This window comes from Poecilia mexicana, unplaced genomic scaffold (assembly GCF_051168715.1).
Source record: "Poecilia mexicana isolate PSO_F unplaced genomic scaffold, ASM5116871v1 scaffold_23, whole genome shotgun sequence".
NCBI classification, from domain to species: Eukaryota; Metazoa; Chordata; class Actinopteri; order Cyprinodontiformes; family Poeciliidae; genus Poecilia; species Poecilia mexicana.
In genome coordinates, this window is record NW_028263392.1 from 12218177 (window position 1) to 12237885 (window position 19709).

Here is a 19709-nt window from a genome sequence, read left to right on the forward strand (position 1 = left end):
TAAGCACATTTGGTGTTTAGTCTAGAATCTAGAGGGCCACATAAAAAGCTATGGCGGGCCGGATTTGGCCCACGGGCCTTAAGCTTGACACCTGTGACCTATTGGAACCAGAATCTCTAAATTACAAAACATTATAAAAGAGGTTAATGAACAAGAAATTCTGACTTTAGCTGGTTATTTTTCCAAATTGGACATTACGACACAAATAAATATAAAAACCCAAATCAAAAGGTACGTAGAACCAAAATAATAAGACTTGAAGAAAGTTCCAAACAAACGATGTGCAAACCAAACACCAGTAAGTAACTGGATACATGTAGGAAGATAAAAGCTACATCCAGCAGGAGACATAATGAGGTGGTTCGTTAGCAGCAGAACGGAAGAAACCTTCCACTGAACAGCGCTTTGTGACTCAACAAACTGATTCAGTCAAGTTAGGGTTGTTTTTCACTCAACATAATCTCAAAATAATTCAGCTTTAGGGTCACAAACAAATCCTCGACACACCAGAACAAGTTAAAACAGGCCTTTAAAAAACAAAATGTGGATTATCTAGAGAAAGGCACGTTAAGTTTGTCTCTGAGGATGATGTTATGGGAGCCTCTCCACCTTGTGACGAGTGAAATATTCATTTAAGCAGCTGATCAAGTGTCAAGCAGCTAGTTTGGCTTACCCTCTCACTCCTTATCTGGCTTCTCAGCCTCTCATTGGTCACATCCTGCTTCCAACTCCATAAATAAATCAATACTGTAATTTTGCTAAATGTTTGCAATCAACAGCGCTGCCATCAGCCCTATTGGAGTTAAAACTAAAGAAAAATCACACCTGCTGACCTTTTTCCAGTACAACAGTTCGAGTATAGAGTCATATTTCCCGTCCTTTTCGTCTCAATAGACTTCATCCATTATCCCAGCCAGCAAGTCTGTGCTCATCAGACCAAAACCAGGTTCGTAAAAAGGTTATAGGAGACCACTGAGGAGAGCGAGTGGTTTTAAATGAAATATTAACGACAGTAATATCCAAACCTGCATTCCTCCCATTTGGAGGTTAAAGAGCACAACTTTCCAAAAGTACTTTTTCCTTTGACATAAAGGTCAACTTAAAGGTCTTTTGTCCCAAAAGGTTAAAGAATAAAAAATAATATGCACCAATTTTAAAATAATTCTTCTCTTAAATCAATTTTTACACAATAAACCACATAAGGTTTTCATCAGAGAGCCAATGGAAATGGGCTGGTGATGGAGCAGAGATGATTTTCTGCTTCACTGGCCAGTAAGAATCTCAAAAATCCAATAATTTTCCCCATTAGTGAATGCACCATTCCAGGTGACTCTCATAAATTCAGAGTGGAGGTTGTTAGTGAGTGAAAAAGACTCAAAGTTTGTGACTTTTACCATCGATCGAGTGCCTGAAATGTAAAATCTGAAAAATCAGAACCAATTTTGTAAAAATTGAACCCAAATCTCTTATTTGAGCATTTAGGTTCAAGTTTAGACCTCATCAATTAGATACATATTAAAGACATATTCAGCTATCAAGCCAGATCCTCTTATGGATTGTAGTTTTGCTAAATTCAACGGAAACATGTCTACAGCTATGATAATGCATCTTTTCTCTTAACTACATCCTGAAGACATTCTGGCACACCAAACTGTGTGCAGGCGTCTGTGGATTTGCAGAATGGAAACAGCTTTTCTGCGTTCCCTGATGATGAATTTGTGGTGCGGCCTGATGACAGCGATGCCAGCAGGAGTCTGGCCTTAAGGAAAAATGACCAGAGTGAGTCAGACAACAGCCAGCTTATTTTATCCACCCAGACGGAGGCGGCCTAAATTGTGAAATATATAAAAAGACAAACAGGAGAGAAGGCGTGTGCAACAACAAACATCCACAAGGCAATCTCTCTGCTGTAAAGGAGTGAGAATTTTAATCAGGCAAAGTTTACCGAGGGATAAAAGAGATAGAAAACAACACTGAACAAAGAGTCTCTTGGGTTTATTTAGGTTATTATTTTTCCATGAATGTGTATACTGTATTCCCAGGAAGTCTTGTGTCGTTCATCCAAACGACTGAATTCAGGGGTTCCAACCATTTTCATGGCTCTAAGTGAAGAACCGGCGAAAGAACGAGTCGCTCTTAGGATCTCATAGACTGTAGTATGTATATTATAGCAAGGTGGACTTGATTAACCATAAAAATATTTTTTTTTAAAAACACAGAGAGAGTTCAAATTTAAGCCTCCACAAAGTAAGAAAGAATTTTTCTGGTATGTTGCCAATCCACATGTTAAATCCTCATTCTTTCTAAATTTACTTCATAAAATAACCTATTTATTATCGAGAAAAGCATTGTATGGGATTTTCTCTTTTTGTATGTTGATTGTTTGATTTACTGCTCTGGACACGGTTCCTTATAATCTATGCAGATGTCAGACATTAGGTTGAAATCTAGATTTGATTGAATGCAAACGCTACTAAAGATGAGAAATGATGGGAGTGACTGATAAAAAACAAAAAAAAGAAAAGCACAGAACCCCACTGTGCTTATTTATTTTAATTAAAAGAAGGCAGAGTGAATACATTTAATAATCTTTGCAGTTTCAGCATTATTCCAACTTCTAAGTAATATTTTGATTAAGAGCAGAGATTTGCAAATCAGGTGATGTCTCACTGGCACAGAGCTGATGTAAACAATTAAGAGCTTCATTAGTTGCATAAGGAGTGGTAGAAATAGAGGACCTCAAATACCTGAGCTGTTAAAGGCTGTGAACTGTATCCTAAAAGGTCATAATTTGCTCACCGCTGTTTAAATAAGCAGAAGTGTTTAATTAAGAAAAACTAGAGATATCAGTCCTGATATACATTTATTTATACTGCAAATTCCTAATTGCACTTTTTGTCTCTTTTAGTTTCTTTACCATTTATTTTACATTGGCTGTTCAAGGTTTCCCGCAGAAAACTTGCTAAGCCCAGTGGTTGTGGTGCTCATGTAGTCATTCATCCTGCATTTTTGAGTTAAAACATGTTTAAAGTAGACGGGAAATATGAAAATATCACTTGATAATTATGTGTTATTGGAAGATTAATATCTGAACACCAACTATAAAGTCTTAAAAAATGAAAACATCTTTTAAAAACTTAAATAAATAAGCAATGCTTAGCCTGGTGGGGGCACAAGTAAAGCCTGGTGGCCCGCCAGGCTTATAATGCACTGGGGTAAACCCTGCTGTTGTCCTAATTACACTGAATATTGTGAAGCTATTGGCGTATTTAAGTGCTGTACTGATGCAGAGTTATCAAAGAAATGTGTAAATTTATCTCTGCTTTTTTTTTTTAAAGAAATGTTTTAAGTCAATTCAGCTGTTTTGCTGCATCAGATCGGCATCGGCTGATACTAATCCTCACAAATTGGAAGTGGAAAAGATAAATCATGCATCCCAAAGAGAAACTACATTTAATGTTAGTTTTGTTGAGCTATTCAAATTACAAACAGCTGTTAATTGGGTTCATCAGCAGAAATATACAAGTTAACAGTTAGGGTTAAATCATTTTAGTTACATTTGCCCGAGGGCTGACCTCATTATGAATTTGCTTTGAATAACTTCCTGTTTTGCTCTAAAACGTCACATCTCATGTTTTTTAGAGTTCAAAGCTACAAGAACTCAGGATCCCAAGGCAAAAATTAAAAACCCAATGATGGTCGATATTTAAAATCATTTCAACAAAGCTGCGGGTCTCACCTAGAAGAAACTAAGCCCTGGTTACACAGCAGCTGGATGCCAAAGTCTGCAGGAACCCTGGCCAAACGTAGAACACACTCACTCCTAACACAGAGCCTACACACACAATGGCTTCACAGAGCTGTGCTGATTAGACACCCACAGCCCCACACTCAGTCATGACTCATGCAGTAATAGCTTTCTCACCAGCAGTGACTCTTCACACTGGATCATCGCTGCTTTGCATCATCATCTCACAGCTTACTGCAGGATGGAAAGAAGCAGCTCATGATGACAAACACGCCAGCAACAATGGAGCCATTTTTCATGGTGAAACCAATCCTCCAGGGACGGAAAAGAGACTTTCGGCTTATTGTCATCTGGGAAAAGGGTGGGATCATCTTTATTCATCAATGCCAGGATTATTACTTCCTTTAAATACAACAAAGATGGCAATGAGTCTGGTTAAAAAAAGGAGGACTTGCTTAGATATTTAATAAAAGCGCTACCTCCTCGGTCTGTTGGTTAACTGTCAAGTTGACTGATTTTGTTGATCAACTAACAATTACTTAATAAGTGGCCATTTTATTCAAAACCTGAGTTTCTCTTGTATGAAGATTGACTGTTTCCATAACGTAAAGGGCTAAAGTTTTCATAATATGCTGGATTAAAGAAAAAAAAAAACACTGTGAAACTTAAGGGAGCTTGTCGAATGCTTATATTTCAAAACAGAACCGAATAAAGTGCCTTTTGGATCCCATAGTTTCTCTTTTCTGGACTGGGATAGCTCCGCCATCTTTATTTCTGTATCAACTCATCCGTTTCAGGATAACCAGAGGTGCCCTCTGCTGGATGGCAGCCAAACTCCAACACTACATGGTTAATAAACCATGAATTGGTAATTAATCTAAAGTTGCTTGTTTGCATTCCTAACAATAGATTATAATTGAAGTGGGAACAAAATCCCACTGTGAGAAATTGATTGGATTTCTCTACATTTCTGAGTATGAAGTGACTGTAATAGATTATTCATCATGAAGCATTGTCACACATCTTTCCTAGAGGTGCCAATCAGTGAGGGGAGTGCTGTTTGTGTCTGTGTAACAGAATCTGGCCGGTAGCCAGACTTCTGTGTCGATACACAAACCCGTATCTCTTTCGCAGACAAAACACACAGTTAGTCTCACGTCCCCCCTGGGGGCTACCTGGATATGACCTTCTATGAAAACCTTTATTGATTAACCTCTAGCACAGGGACGCTCACTTGTGACTCTGAATCTGATGCAAACCTGAAGAGAATTAGAAAGGCAGAAGGTTGATCTTAAATTTTGACACCTCCTCCATAATCTGTAGCTATGTAAGCACACCTACGGTGGGTATAAATAAGCTGCAGGAGAACAAACTGTTCCTGAGGGATGAAGATCAAGAAACATTCCGGCGCGTAGTACGCAACAATCGCTGCACCCTCAATGAGGAGTAAATGAGGTAATGGTGCTTTGCCATTCTGACAGCATCACTGTTTCTGTGATGTCACTGCACCGGACAGGCGCCGGATTGGCTGCCCATCAGTGAGGTCAGCGTCTGCTCTGCAACCGACCAATAAGGCCGACGCAAAGAACCTTAGACATCACTACTTCTCCAGTCATTTCCTGCTAACGCTGCTGAGGGCCACGCACAGTCACGTGCAAACACACTTAATGTCAAAACACACAAGTACACGAGGACAGAGGAGGACAAGTGCTGCCTCTAGCTTTAGGTGTGTGAAGGACAAAGCAGCATGCTGATGAAATTCGGTGTCAAAAGTCCAACTCCCTGAACTACAGAGTCGTTTCTGACGCCACCATCGAGCTGCTTCAGTTTTTAAACAGTCAACAGCCCCTAAAGATAAATGACATCCACTTAAAATTCATTTCAAATAAAATTGTTATAAATTCTGTTTCCTGCATGCTTCGAGGTTTCCCAGGAACAAAACAGGGAAGCATTGAAAGTCCCTCAAGAGTCGGTGGAAAAAATAAATAATTCATGGAAAGCTCTGTGGAGCCGAATGCTACTCATAACAGCAGGACATACAATCTATAAACAACTAAAATCCACCCTTCCACTGCCATTTATTAGCTTCTGAGGAAAAATTAAGATTCATTTAACTTTAGATACAAAGTAACACACATAAAAATAATGTTAAAGACATAAAATCCTTTGCAATTAATTGGGAAATTATATTATATATATAATATATGGTTTTAAGAACTTCTTTTTGTTTTTTTTATTATCATATTAAGAAAACTGTAACTGAATAGCAATAAATATATGATAGTCCTAAAACAAAGACCCTTACATGACTTGCTTAATCTACAAAATGATTGTGTTATAATTATCTCCAATGTCAAAATAAGCAAATTATTAGTAATAATAAATTTGAGTATTCTGTGTTTTTATTGTATTCATAAAATAAAAAAAATTATTTTGTATATTTTTATCATAATAAAAATACAATAAATATTTTTTTATTATTTATTATATGAATAATAAAGTCAACACGGCTGTGAATAGTAGGTCTTGAGAGCCCTGCAGGAGACAGTGAGGGAATCTTAACGACTTACTGAATCATGTCTACCCTCCTGATATGAAGCTATATCAAGTTAAATTATTATTTATTTGCTTTATGTGTTTTTGTTTTTTTTTTTGTCTCAATTTATTTTTCCGTTAATTTTATCCAACTGACTGTCCATCCAGGGAAATTGACTTGAAGTTAACCCCGTAAATTTAGTCTAAACCGTTTAAAACGTGCTAAAATTATTTTAAAAATACTTCAAATTGTTTCTTACACCCTGGAAATAATGTGACAGCATGTGAAAGCTGAGATTGTCGATTCACTCACAGCTGGTTCAACCTGCTTTAGCAAAGGAGTGCTAGCTAAGGAGCTAACCCTTTAGCCAGTTAATTAGCGACTCTCTCCATCTCTAAACCCCGCGCACTGTCTGACAGGCACATCGTAAGTAACAACATCCCACGTTAAGCTGAATTTGTTCCCAAAATAACAGCAATAATGTGTTAAAAGCCGCTTTATGGCTACCTGACAGCTGAATCTACACCTCTGTTGCTAACCTCCACTAACCACCCACCTGGAGAGATGCTTCAAGATCTGCTTCTTGATGAGCCCAGCCATGGTTGAGCTAATCCGATATTTGAGCCGCCGTCGCCGGGTACGAGCTTTCTGGCCAGCCTAACTGCTAGCTTCCCCACCTCCACTCGAGCTATAAACAAGCAGCTCAAATTCTTCTCCCCGTGTCGGTCTTCATTTCACCGCCGTCCCATCGCTTTATTCTCCGAGTGAGGGTTGAGGCCGCCGGGTAAATGACATTTCAGACGTCCGAAAGGCAGCCCCGGCAAGAGGACAAAGCATTACCGGGTGTCCTGATGAGGTTCGGGAACGGTGCAGGTCTCTGCAGTATCATAAAGAGTCCACCTGGTCTCACCTCATCCGGGGAACTGCGTCTGGCCGCTGCCACAGCGCCCACCGGGCGGAGACAACTGCTGCCTTCAAGGTCCGCTCGGAAACAGCAACAGTCGCAGTGTAAATTTTCTCTAACTCGCCTCTATTTTTGTTAAATTTATATCCACGATCTTTAATGTGACAGACACAAATTAGATACCTTAAAAAAATGAATACATCTGTTTTACCTTCATAAGACACCCATTTAGTAAATAGAATCTACCTTTGGGTTTATTAATGTCAATATAAGCACAGCGGTTCTGTGAAGATATCAGAGGTTTGTTGTTGGAGAACATTAGTAAACGTATTAAATCGTAAACATCAGCAGGACAAATAGAAGCAGGTTAAGTAATAAAACAGTAATTTTTGAACGTCTCATTACTGATCAAAAAATCCATCTTTTGAAAATTGAATTTTTCACAACAGCAAACACATCTATCAATCAATGTCTATCAAAAGGTCTACTTTTAGTCGTGTAATTTACACATATTTTATGGTAGTTTGGGAAGTTAATTTAAAAAAAGAATCAGAGAAGTGCAGTTTGACTCAGCAAAACACTGAGAGAGATAAAGCCAAATGTAATTATTTTTTTTTAATCTGCAAAATGTAAAATGCTTTGTGTGCACATTACCCTGAACACATCACTCCTCATGATGAAACATGGTGATGCTGGTGGATACCTTCTTCTTTAGCAACAAGGAAGCTGGTTCGATTATATTTATTACACTCTGAAAAACAAGAACACCAATAAATATATCTTGAAAAAGACAGAAAATTTAAATTTGGTTGTTGGATTTTTCTGTAAAGTGGGTTCAAGATAATAAAATGCAAAATAATTCTAAGAAAATCATAGTAGATAATAATCACAATAACTTCGAACAACTGAAGTAACATGAAAAACTAATACAAGTGGTAAAAAGTTAATAAAACAATTTAAAAAGAACAGAAAAGATGTTTAGCTCAGACTTAAACGCTCCTTTAGTCCCACCTGGTGGTGAAAAGTATAGGTAGATGAACACATTCATCATTTCGAGTAATTATTTCCAGAATGCAGCTTTGTTGTAAAATAAAATTACAAACATTACAAAGAAATTAAAGGTTTATTGTCATCTATTACAGTCAGTATTAAGAAAAATATATGTAAATTTCCATATAGGCAAACTGGAAACCATCGCAACTTTCAACTTTTAACGTCTTAGTCCAAGAACATTGACGTTCTGGGCTTTCAGATATGCAAGTTTCAGAACAGATATGTAATTATGGGATGTGGCCGCATGCAGACCGCAGCTGCCACGTATGAAAGGAGGGGCATGGTGGAGAAAAGTGGGGCGCTCCTCCCTGCGCTGCTCTCAACCGTTTGCACCAAGTTTACATCAGGCAAGCATGATCATGCAGAAGTAATAACGCGTGTTTAACAGGCGATTACACGCGTGGTTGGAGGAAGTGGTTGCTTTCTGGAATGAAAAGTGCAAGTTTTGATATCTAAGAAGTTTTGACACGACTTAGACTTGTTAAAAAGTTACAAAAGGCGTCAAAAAAAAGATAAAATCCTGCAAAACTAACGCTTCACTGGTGTTTAAAAACGACACAAGCCATTCATTGTTTCGCGAATAGCTGATGGGTTTGGGACATTTACCCAGACCCACGCAGAGTCTGTTTTTTGGACATATAGGACAGCCCCCATCCGCATACCTCGACGCTCAAAAGCCCCGTGGAAAGACACGCCGCGCTCCCTGATACGCTGCTGCTCCACAGTGGGGCTGAACTGGGAACCCTCTCTCATCCACGACTGCACAACCAGCGCGACCTCCTTCCCCTCGCACTCATTTGGACCGAACCTCCGCTGAAAGATGACGACAAAAAACCGACCAAAGAACAGCGAGAAGAGCGCAGCGGCCAGCCAGGACGATGCGTCCAAGAAAAGCCAAAAGAGCGGAGGCGCCACCAACGGGGTGAGTGGCCCCGGGCCTCGGGGGCCCCGCTCAGGTAGCTGCCTCGGCCTTCTGGTAAACGCGGTGTTTTACGCCGCAATGATAGGGGCTGCGGGATTTGCGGCTTTTTATTTACAACAAGTCGTGCAGGACGTCCGTCAGATCCACGCACAGCATGAGGAGGGCGCACGGAGAGGCGCGGAGCTGGGTACCAAAATGGAGAACGTTCTTCAACAGGTGAGTTAAAAACTAAGAGAATCGATTAAATATGACTGAAACGTCACGTTACTGAGTTTAGATGGGTTTGTGTGACATATTTAAGGTTGGAGGAAACTAAAAGGATCAAATTCGCTGCTGAATTTTTAACTAGTTTTAAATGAAAACCAGTTTAAAACTCTGTAATTATAACTTCACTCGATGTTCATAATCTGCCGCTGAATTTAAATCTGAACAGGATTCATCAAGATGACATGAATCACTTTAGTCTCAAGTGGCAAAAGCAAGAGACACCCAACCCTTTGTCTCTTACATTGTGTGAATGTGAACTGAAATATCCTTTGTTGTTAAGAAAAATATTCTAAATCACTTTATTTTATTATTTTTATTCACAAATAATCTTCTTTTTTGTAGAGCCATCTTTTTCTTACATTTGCTGGTCTTTTGGGGTGTACCTCCAGAAACGTTTTGCTGAAATTGTAGTAGCAGAAGCTCAGATTTGTTGGAGGACATCTTTAAAGAGCATTTGGTGTTAAGTTTGGACTTTGACTAGGCCGCTTTTTCCATGTTCCAGTCTCCTGGCTCTTAATTTTTTACCGTGGAGAAAACAAAGCACTCATTTTCTAATCTCTATGGTGATGTCAAACATGACAAGTAAGACAAGGTCATTAAATCAGTTTACAGAATGAAGTCAGGTAGCAAATCTTAAAAAATGTCATTATGTACCAAAGATATAAACAAAATATATGAATTACAAAAAAACTTACCTCTACAAAAGTTGATATTCACAATAAAGTGTGACGTTAGTAACAAAACAATGAGGCCAAGACTGGCTTTCTTGAGCAAAAAACACTCAAAAGTGGGAGACATGGAAAACCACTTCATACCTGCTGTTCAGTACAATGGAGGTTCTGTGATGCTGTGGGCCTCACTTACCTTCAAAGGTCCTGTGATGCTCGTTAAAGTTCACCGTCATTGCTTTTTAAAATATAAAAAAATAGATTTTCAATAAAAATCTGACAGAAGACTGAAAATAGTGTCCAGAAAAAAAAAAAAGTTTTCTGTTAACAACTGAATGTTGCAACTGCGACTATTCATTCAGGAGGATGAGGAAGATGGAGTCTTAACAATTCAGTTAATCTACTGAACAAGAGTTAATATTAGAGCTGAAATGACTAATCACTAGCTGCACTCAATAAAAAGGCAATTTTTTCAAAGTGTGATTCTCAAAAATAACTAATCCACATATATTTTGCATTTAAGATAAAAAAAACAATGATTTGTTGTTGCATTTTAGGCAATGAAATGTTTATTTTCTTATTCAAAAAGGGAACTGAATTATTTGCATCGTTTAATCTATTTCAGTAGACGAGCCTCAGCTTTCCTTCTGCTCAATTCTAATCTCACTTCACAGCTCAGTCTGTGATTTCTCCCATTGACTTGGATTCCTCCAGTAGAAATTTCACCTAGACCGATTTTCTGTCTGTAGTTTTAGCAAAAGCAGCAGAAGAAGTTGTGTTGGCCACACCTTAAAATATTGAATGAAGTTGATGCAGATTTAAAAACAGTTTTCACTGATGCCAGATAAAGTGCAACACAAAGGTTTTTGCTTTGAATTTATTTTAATCGTAAAGTAAGACAAAAAAAAAATCCAGTGGATTTAACTAAAATGCAAACATCGCCATCTTAGTTTAATAAGCTTGTCAAATTAAAGAAAGACTGAGTCATATTCTGTTCTTGTTACTAAACGACAAAAAAAAATCCAGAGAAACGTGGAAATTTAGTGTTTTTTTAATCTAGCAAACCTTCAGGACCTGTTTATGGTTTTAAATTTATAATTTACAAATCCCTTGAATTCAGAAATTTGGTCATCTCATTAAAAATATTGTGTGTTTAGTTTATTGTTTAACAGGTAAAAATAAAATAGTTTTTGCGATTAAAATTTTTCAACTTGACGTTCTTTGGTCTGCATGCCGATAAGTTTGGCCACCGCTGGCGCAGGACAAGCAGCTGGTTTTTACTCCGATTAATTGATTAATGATTGATTGTTCCTGCGTCTCGTCAAGGTGGAGTCTCTACGAAGCAACGTGGACGGACTGGAGTCGTCGCTGGGCGTCACGCGGGTGGAGCTGGAGGCGGCCGTGAGTCGCATGAAGCGGGGCGAGGTGGAGACCAGGAGGGTGGAGGAGGCGCTCCAGAAGCTGCAGAACGACCTCCTCAGGGACCTGGCGGAGGGCGTCCGGGAGGTCAAGGAGGCCCGGGAGAAGGACTTCTCCTCTCTGGAGAAAACGGTGGAGGAGCGTCTGGCTGAGGTGAGCCAGTCCATCTCCGCCAGCATGGCCGAGTTCGCCGAGGGTCAGGGCGAGGCGCAGCGTCAGCTAGCCGACCTCAGGGCCCGCCTGGGCGATGCCGCGGACCCCGCGCTCGTCAAACAGGAGCTGTCCGCCGTCGCTGAAGTCGTCGCTGAGATTAAAACGGCCAAACAGGCGGCGGACGCGACCTCCAATTCCCTCAGAGACCAGATCGGCGCAGTGAGGGAAGAGCTCCAGACGCGCAACAAGGAGGTCGCCTCTCTGTCCCAGGAGGTCGAATCGGTGAGGTCGGTGATGCAAGACACCGCCGGCAGCCTGAGGCAGGCCCTGTCTGCGGCGGAGGCCGGGGTTCAGGCCCTGCAGGACCAAACCGCCACCCTGCAGAGCGGCCTGGAGCAGGTCTCCAACGCCGTCCGCACCGTGGAGGAGAAAGTGAACACGGCGGCGGCTCAGGCTCAGAAAAGATCCGACGACCTGGAGGTCAGGGTTCAATCATCTGAGGAAGGCAGGGAATCACTGACTGCTTCGCTGTCTGACATCAGCAGGAAGGTGGAGTCGCTGCTCGCCAAATACGACGGACACGAAAGCAGCTTATCTGCACAGGGGGCGGCAGTGGAGAGAGTAAGAACAGACCTGAACCAGGAGCTGGAGGAAATAAAAACCCAAATGGAGGCGCTGGATCAGACTCAGCCGCCTGCAGAGGGCTCCACCTCCCTACAGCTGGAGCTGGAGAGCTTAAAAACTGCAGTGGAAGAAGTGAAAAGCAAAGCAGACACGATAGAAAGCCAAAACCAGGCCATTCGCACCCTGCAGGAGGCGATGCAGGAGACGACGCAGGCGCTCGCTGGTTTAACAGAAGGTAAACGAGATGAAGGACGAAGCGGCCTGGAGGATCTGGAGAAGAGACTGACCGCTTTGGAGGACAGGATGTAGACCACACGAGGCGTTCAAGGGCTTTCAGGATGAAGAGGAAAAAACACCCAGACTACTTAGTCATGCAACGCCGCATCAGGACGCCAAACAGGAGACAAAACTCCACGTTACTGTTATGAAGATCTGCTTTCTAGAGCTGGAATCCGACGTCTTGACGCTGCACTTCTTGTTAGAACAAAAGAAAGAGTGAGCAAAAGCTGAGACTGCTGATCTGTGAAGTTCAAACCTACACTCATTCTGCACTGTAGTTTTCTTTTACTTTTTTAAACCTCCAATTGCGATTTTTAAGCACTCCTTTGTTTGTTTTAGAAGAATAAAAACACAAATGTTTGACCTGAAGCCGTGAATTTTTATTTTAAGGGAGTGAAATTTATAAAATTGTCTTAAGTTTCGCTGTTTATCGCTTATTGAGCCTTCTTACATTTTATTCACAGCCACAAATTTCAGTGTATTTTAACCAACAAAATCTAATTGTTAGGTAATTGTCTACTTAAATGAACGCTACAAAAAGGATGTGACGTGCAGCTTCTGTAAGTCACTGTCCTGCAGGATGACGACCCAAAATGCACGACCAGAACAGCAGTCGACTGGTTCAGATCAACAAAATATTCACATCTCAAATTTTGGCCTAGTTTTTCCCATTTGAATTTTTCTGAATTCCAGTTTTTCCCATTTTAGCTACATTTTATAAACCCAACATGAGGATTTTCTGAACAAACCAACAGCTGGTGGTCATTATTTGACCACTATGTAGGTTGTTTTTGCAATTTGAACGAACAGAAATATAACGTGAGACGCTTTTGATGAACGTTTTTCTTATTATTATCCAATCAGATGCAGAAGAAGCTAGCTTTTAAACTAGCGAAGCGGCTAGTTTGTGATTGTTTTACTAAAAATGTTTATTGCAGTAGTTTGACAGGTGATCATCAGATATAAAACAGATAACTATTTTAGGTTTTGCATTTCGCCGATGTCAGACAAATCAGCTATCTCACTGACCTGTTTAGTCGTAACACTTAAATCTCCCTCCACTGCTGTGAGGTTCAGCAAAGTCTGTCGGAGTTCAGCGATCTCACGCTCTCTTTCTGACAGATCCTCCGCCAATCTCCCGATCCTGAGCGTCAGGTCGGACACCTGCGGCTCAAACGCTCCAAAGTCTCGTTTAATGGACGCCACCTTCGGTTTGAGGTCTGCGGCGAACGTCAGCGTCCGTACGAGGCGAGCGCGGCCGCTCTCCAGCTCCCGCAGGCGGTCTGATATCTGGTCGTCCACGGCGACCAGCTCAGGGATTCGCTTGCGGAGCTGGTCGATGGCCTTGGTGTTGCGTTCGGACGCAGAACGGAGGTTGGAGATTCGGTCGACGCTGCTGCCCAGGACGTCTCCGATGCGTTTGACCATGCTGCGCTCCACCTGACCGGTTTTGTCCTCCAGCTCTCCAACCTGCGACAACACGGAGTCCAACTCGGACCGCAGACCGTCCATCCGACGCACGTCCGTCCTGACAGAGGAAACCTGCAGAACCAGCACCGGAAAATATACGCACAGATCCACCAATCAGGCGTTGACAAGAAAACAAATACAGAAAAAACTAGAGGAATTAAGACGTACACTGCAAAAACACAAAATGTTACCAAGTATTTTTGCTCTAGATTCTACTGTAAACACTTTTGTGCACTTGAAAACAGACAAAACTAACTTACAATTCGCTTTTCAGCAAGATAACAGTTTAAGTCAATAATTCCTTAATATTGTAAAAAAAAAAAAGTTCTACTTCCCCTGGCAGATTATTTCACTTATAACATAGGAAAAATGTCTTTATTTCAAGTGAAATTTCATCAATATCAATGATGAGATAGAATTTTAACACAATATTTTGTGGTACTATTGTGATTACGATAAAAATGATAATTAAAAAAAAAAACTAAGACAGAATTTATAGAGCCACAAACAAGTTTATATCACTAAACTGCAAATAGAGACTTAAATGAATCATATTTTCATATTTACTGATATTTATTGATGCTTGTTTGGAAAAAATAGAAAGACTTTTAATCTGATTTTTTAACAATACTGGGATTTATCGTGCGATATATCAAAAATCTTATAAGAAATTTATCACGATAAATGATACAATAATTCCCCACCTGTATCAATTACTTAAAACGAACTTCTTTATTTTGATGAAAAGTCATTTGTTGCTCAGTTTTATCTTATTTCACGATATTTGCACTAAGAAGTAGACCAAAAAACAAACTTGATTTTGTGTTTTTGCAGTGTATACAGCCCTAAAAACACCTAAGATCTGTGGAGTTCATAAGAAACATTCAAAAGAACAAATTAAAGTCCAAAACTGATTCAATGTAATGAAGGGTTTTTGTCAACTTCAGGACAGAACTCTTCAAAAGACAATTCTTCTTTAAAAACTAGGAAAAAGTTGTCTTAATACTGAGAAAAATGAATGAAACCATTCACATTTTTCCAGAAACATATTTGCGAGAAAAAAAAAAAAAATCAAACGCACCTTGTTGGCGAAGTCCTTTGTAACGGCCGAGGTTCGCTCTTCGATTTGCGTCACCGCGTCTCTCAGCGATGTCAAGCTGCCGTGGAGCTGCGATCGTGTCTCGCTCAGCCCGGCGGCCCAGTCGTTCAGCTGGACGACGTCCCGCTCCAGAGCCTCCAGCCGGGGCTGCAGGTTCCCCCGCTGGGCCGCGAGATCCTCCAGCATCCGCTGCACGGTTTCACACTGAAACAGGAAGTACAGTTCACCACCCAGAAGACAAAAACGTAAACAACTGGGAGAAAAAAACAGGGACTTTGTTCTCTTTTTACGCAGTAAAATTCAAGCATTTTTAAGGTGAGTTTCCAAACTTTCCCAGTAGCAAACTGGACTCAAAAACGATGTAAATTAACTAAAAATGAAGACAGTTTCAATTCACTATTATTTGATTTCATTTGTTACTTTTATTTATGTTTTGTGGTATTATTCTATATTCTACAGCAGGGACCAGATAAAGCTAAAATATAACAAGGTTTTACATTTTCAAATGTCTGTAAACCCGACTGGTCCGAGAACAAAACACTAATTTAACAACAGAAAGATGAAAAAACTATTTTTATTTCATTTACACCGATCAATAAGTCACAGGAAAATTAAGAATAAATATTCATTACATCGAAACAACCCAAACAAATCATTGGTAAATTACATTCTTGCTCAAATTAAATGCCAAACAAACAATATACAAAGAAAGTAAGAAAAAGAACGCTTAAAAAAATATTCACGCTACGTTTTCTGGCATTTAGTAAATATAAATAGTTTTGGTAACTTTCAATAACCTAAAACAAAATAAATTTAATCTGATTTAACTTCAGACAGTGAGAAAAAAAAATCTTTTCAATTATTTTTCTTTCTAAAATTATATTTTCATTGAACCAGCTCAAACAAAATGCTTTCACTTTTTTCAGTGCTTGAAAATAAATGAAAAAGAATAAAAGTGTTGCTTTTGACCTCTGTATGACTGACATCAAATGTTTCATCAGTGCTGTGAACTCGATAGTGTGCAGTAACAACGTCTGAGGTAAATAAGTAAAATAAAACACTTGAGCAAACTGAAAACCAGCAAGAGAAAACATTAAAACACTCGTTCTGCAACGTCAGTAAAAAATATTTCTATTGTTTAATCTATCAATTATTCTGCAGATTTTTCATCATTTAAACCTTTTTATACAGTATTAAAAATGCTAATAAACAATTAAATTCCATGTTTAAAGAAGAACATTAACATTTTATTGTCTAAATTGCAATAAGAGCATATCTTTAGGGAACTATTGATTATTTGCAGCTACAATAAATACTGCTAGCATCAACATATGGAAAGCTCAGGCTTTTCTGCTTGACTTTAACATATTGTAGGACTGATATATTAATTTTGGATTAACTGATTAATAACTGGGTTCCAAAAGGTGCTTTATAACAAACTGAAGCTAAAACTAACAACAAAGGAGACAAAGGATTTTTTTTTTGTCTTAAATGAAACATTTTTATACTTCCTGTACAATTTTGGTTTAATTTCTGCTCTGAGTGTGTCGTTCTTTCAGCAAGTTGACTTTTTTTGAGTCTCTATACTCTAGTTAACGATTAATCGATTACTAACACTGCAAAAACACAAAATCTTACCAAGTATTTTTGGTCTAGTTTCTAGTGAAAATATGACAAAACTAACTTACAAGCAACTTTATAGCAAGATATAGGGGCTTGTTTTAAGTAAATAGTGATTAAAAAGGACTTGTTCTATTGGCAGATAAATGTTTTAAATAATCTGCCAATGGAACAAAGATTTATTCATTAATATTAAGGAATTATTTACTTGTTTCAAGTAAACGATATCTTGCTAAAAAGTAACTTTTAAGTCATTTTTGTATTATTTCACGTTTACTAAGATATTTACACTAGAAACTTGACTAAGAATATTTGGTAAGATTTTGTGTTTTTGCAGCGAAATTAGTTGACCATTACTTTAAAAAAACAAACAAAAAAAAGATTAATCGTTTCAGAACTAGAAAAAAAACTATCGCTGCACATCCACCTGATCAGAGAAGAATTCAGCTTTGACTGCAACAAAAATGGTTCTACAAAGTATCACAAACACCTTTTAGAGTTTTAACTGTAAAACCTGATTAATCACGATTAATCATTTCAGCCCTAAGTGTCATCATGATGTTCAGTCAGTTCGCTCAGCTCTTCCTCCAGCCACGGCTCCTCCTCCTCCTCCTCCTTCCACTCCTCATCCTCCAAAGTGCCGGAGTTGGTCAGGGTCCCGCCTCCGTCTCCCCTCAGCACCATGGTGAGTTCTCGGACCGCCTCCTTGACCACGGACAGCTCGTTCTTCATCTTCAGGATGCTGTTGTGGGCCTGCAGGCGGTCCAGCTCCTGCCTGATCTCCAGGATCTCGTTCAGAGCTTTCAGCATGCTGTCCTCGGTGCCGAACACCTGCAGCGTCACTTCCTCCAGACGCTTCTCTGCCCCGCTCAGGTCGCCGTTCAGCTTCAGGATGGAGCGCACTGCCTCCTCCACCTTCGGCAGCTGCTCCTCGCACTGCTGGGCGCGGGGGATGTGCTCATGGAGTTCAGAGGTCAGCTCGGCCTCCCTGTTGGTCAGGCTGCCGATCTGCTCTTGCAGCTTGTGGATCTGCTTGGTGTTCCAGTCCAGGTGCTCCTGCGCCCGCTTGGCGTCGTCCTCCTCCGTCCGCTCCAGAACGCGGGCGTTCCTCTTCGTGCTGTCCTCCAGCTCCTCCAGCCTTCTCGCCAGCGCCCGGGCCCTCTGCTCGGCCTCGTTCACCCGCTCCGTGGCGCCGGCGTGCGCCTCGCGGGACTCGGCCTTCAGGGCCGCCAGGTCCGCGGTGACGGCGGCCAGCCGCTCCTGCCACGTCTCCGTCACGTTCAGGAAGCGGGCGTTGACCGCCTGCAGGTCGCGGGACGCCAAGTTCTCGTCGGCCTGCATCGCCATGGCGACGGCGTGGAGGGCGGAGATGTCCTTCTGGAGTCTGGTTACCGTGGAGACGGTAGAGAGCGCCTCCTGAAGGTCGTCCTCGGATGCAACGAGCTACAGCCGCAACACAGAAAAGGAGCGCGGTTTCTGCGGAGCTGCTTGAGTCTTTCATGAGTGACAGTGTTGCCAGATTGGGTGGGTTTTCACCCAATTGGACTGATTTCAGCACATTTGGCTGTAAAAACTAACTTTAGGTGGGGTTTTGGATTTTTAATTTTTTTTACAAAGCTATCAGAGAAATTATCTCGAAATAGTTATTGTGTGGCAGAAAAGATCAAAACGTTTAATAAAAAGCCATATTATTGCACTTACCTCATTAGTTCATTTATTTTTAACCTCTAGAATCTGTCAAATGTGACATCATCAATGATTAGTCAACAGTTCACCAAGTGTCACTATGTAGTAGTGTTGTAAAACAGAAATCCCAGGGCAACATCATAAACTAAAATGACATACAGCTACAAAAAGCTCAAGTCCGATTATAGTCAAAGAGTCTTAAGTCCTTCTCAGTCCCAATAGGATCAGGTTCTGGTCAGAATATAACAAAGAACAACAAAAAATGTCACAAATCTGAACGCAGTCGATGACGTATGTTACACGATTATATCTAAGGCTGGAAACTGTCAGATCTGGCAACCCTGCTGCTGTGGCGGTCCAAACCAGCCGCATAGTTTGCTTATTACTTGACTATTTCTACGACTCGGGTTAAATTACACTAAGCTTTAAAATTAAAAGAAAATATTTGAGACATTTTGAGAGAAATGGCCTCTAAACTTAGCGGCTGCTTCACTCTAACTCCAGCCGTACCTTCTTGGAAACTTTCACCATCTCTTCCTCCATCTCCAACAGGCTGGAGGTTTTCCCGTGCAGAGCTTTATACTTGTCTTCCATTAGAGAAAACCTCTCATTCTGCTGCAGCACCACCCTGAAACACAAAACGCACTCAGCCAAGAAGCAACACACAAAGGAAAATTAATTTAAAACTATAAATGTGCTAACTTACCAGCTCAAAACTCCGCATGCTACTAGCGACAGTAAACACATCAAACCTTTAATGTCTGGACCTGAGGACGTTTTATTTGCTCCACTGTTCTCTCCGTCTTCCGTTTTCACTTTTTGTGCCTCACCTTTACCGTTTGCAGGTGAATTTTGCGGCATTTCATCGTTTTGCTTTTGAGACTGCGTCTTTTTCCTCTGTTTAATTTCCGTAGGCATTTCGCAGTTATAAAATCCCGCTTTTAAACTATCGTTACCTGGCTTTAATCTTTAAAAATATAGTCAGTTATTCCATATGTAGCAGACAAAAGCAGGATATCCTACTTAAAGACAAATTCATAGTGAATTAAGCGATAAATATCTGATTTTACCAGCGGAGATTAGCTAAAGTTGCCGCTACTGCTCCCAGGAAAAGTGCTGCCTTCATGGGAAATTGGTCAATTTAAATTCAAACTGTACCAAAGCAGTACAACTAATACATTAGTAGTTGCTCGCGTCTTTAGTTCTGTCTTAAATCGTAAATGACTATTCCATACCTAATTTAAAATCTTAGTTACTCTTT

At 40.3% G+C, this 19709-nt stretch overlaps 3 protein-coding genes across 6 annotated transcripts in view; 1 reads left to right on the plus strand and 2 right to left on the minus strand.

Moving 5' to 3' along the window:
* The window catches only part of bltp3b (bridge-like lipid transfer protein family member 3B), a 29319-nt gene extending 22049 nt beyond the window's left edge, over nt 1–7270 (minus strand). The window contains exon 1 of one of the 3 annotated variants that reach the window (XM_088003096.1): nt 6841–7270. In XM_088003096.1, coding sequence (XP_087859222.1) covers nt 6841–6884 — 44 coding nt within the window. In that variant the 5' untranslated portion in view covers nt 6885–7270. The remainder of the gene's footprint in view (nt 1–6840) is intronic. The other 2 variants (XM_014981296.2, XM_088003095.1) reach the window with 2 other exon arrangements.
* A 1330-nt stretch (nt 7271–8600) lies between these two features.
* On the plus strand, nt 8601–12942 carry ckap4 (cytoskeleton associated protein 4). The gene is made up of 2 exons (XM_014981289.2): nt 8601–9379; nt 11425–12942. The coding sequence occupies exons 1-2, from the start codon at nt 9062–9064 to the stop codon at nt 12601–12603; spliced, it is 1497 nt and encodes a 498-aa protein (XP_014836775.2). The 5' UTR covers nt 8601–9061; the 3' UTR covers nt 12604–12942.
* Nucleotides 12943–13484: 542 nt separating this feature from the next.
* Nucleotides 13485–19577, minus strand: ikbip (IKBKB interacting protein). 2 transcript variants are annotated; one of them, XM_014981292.2, is made up of 4 exons: nt 19155–19577; nt 18959–19076; nt 15125–15346; nt 13485–14115 (listed from the first exon to the last, which is right to left on the minus strand). In XM_014981292.2, exons 1-4 carry the CDS (start codon nt 19364–19366, stop codon nt 13549–13551), a joined length of 1119 nt encoding a protein of 372 aa, XP_014836778.2. In that variant the 5' UTR covers nt 19367–19577; the 3' UTR covers nt 13485–13548. The 2 variants fall into 2 exon arrangements, with proteins under 2 accessions (XP_014836778.2, XP_014836777.2); XM_014981291.2 differs by lacking the exons at nt 13485–14115; nt 15125–15346 and adding an exon at nt 15699–18205.
* Nucleotides 19578–19709: the final 132 nt, after the last annotated feature.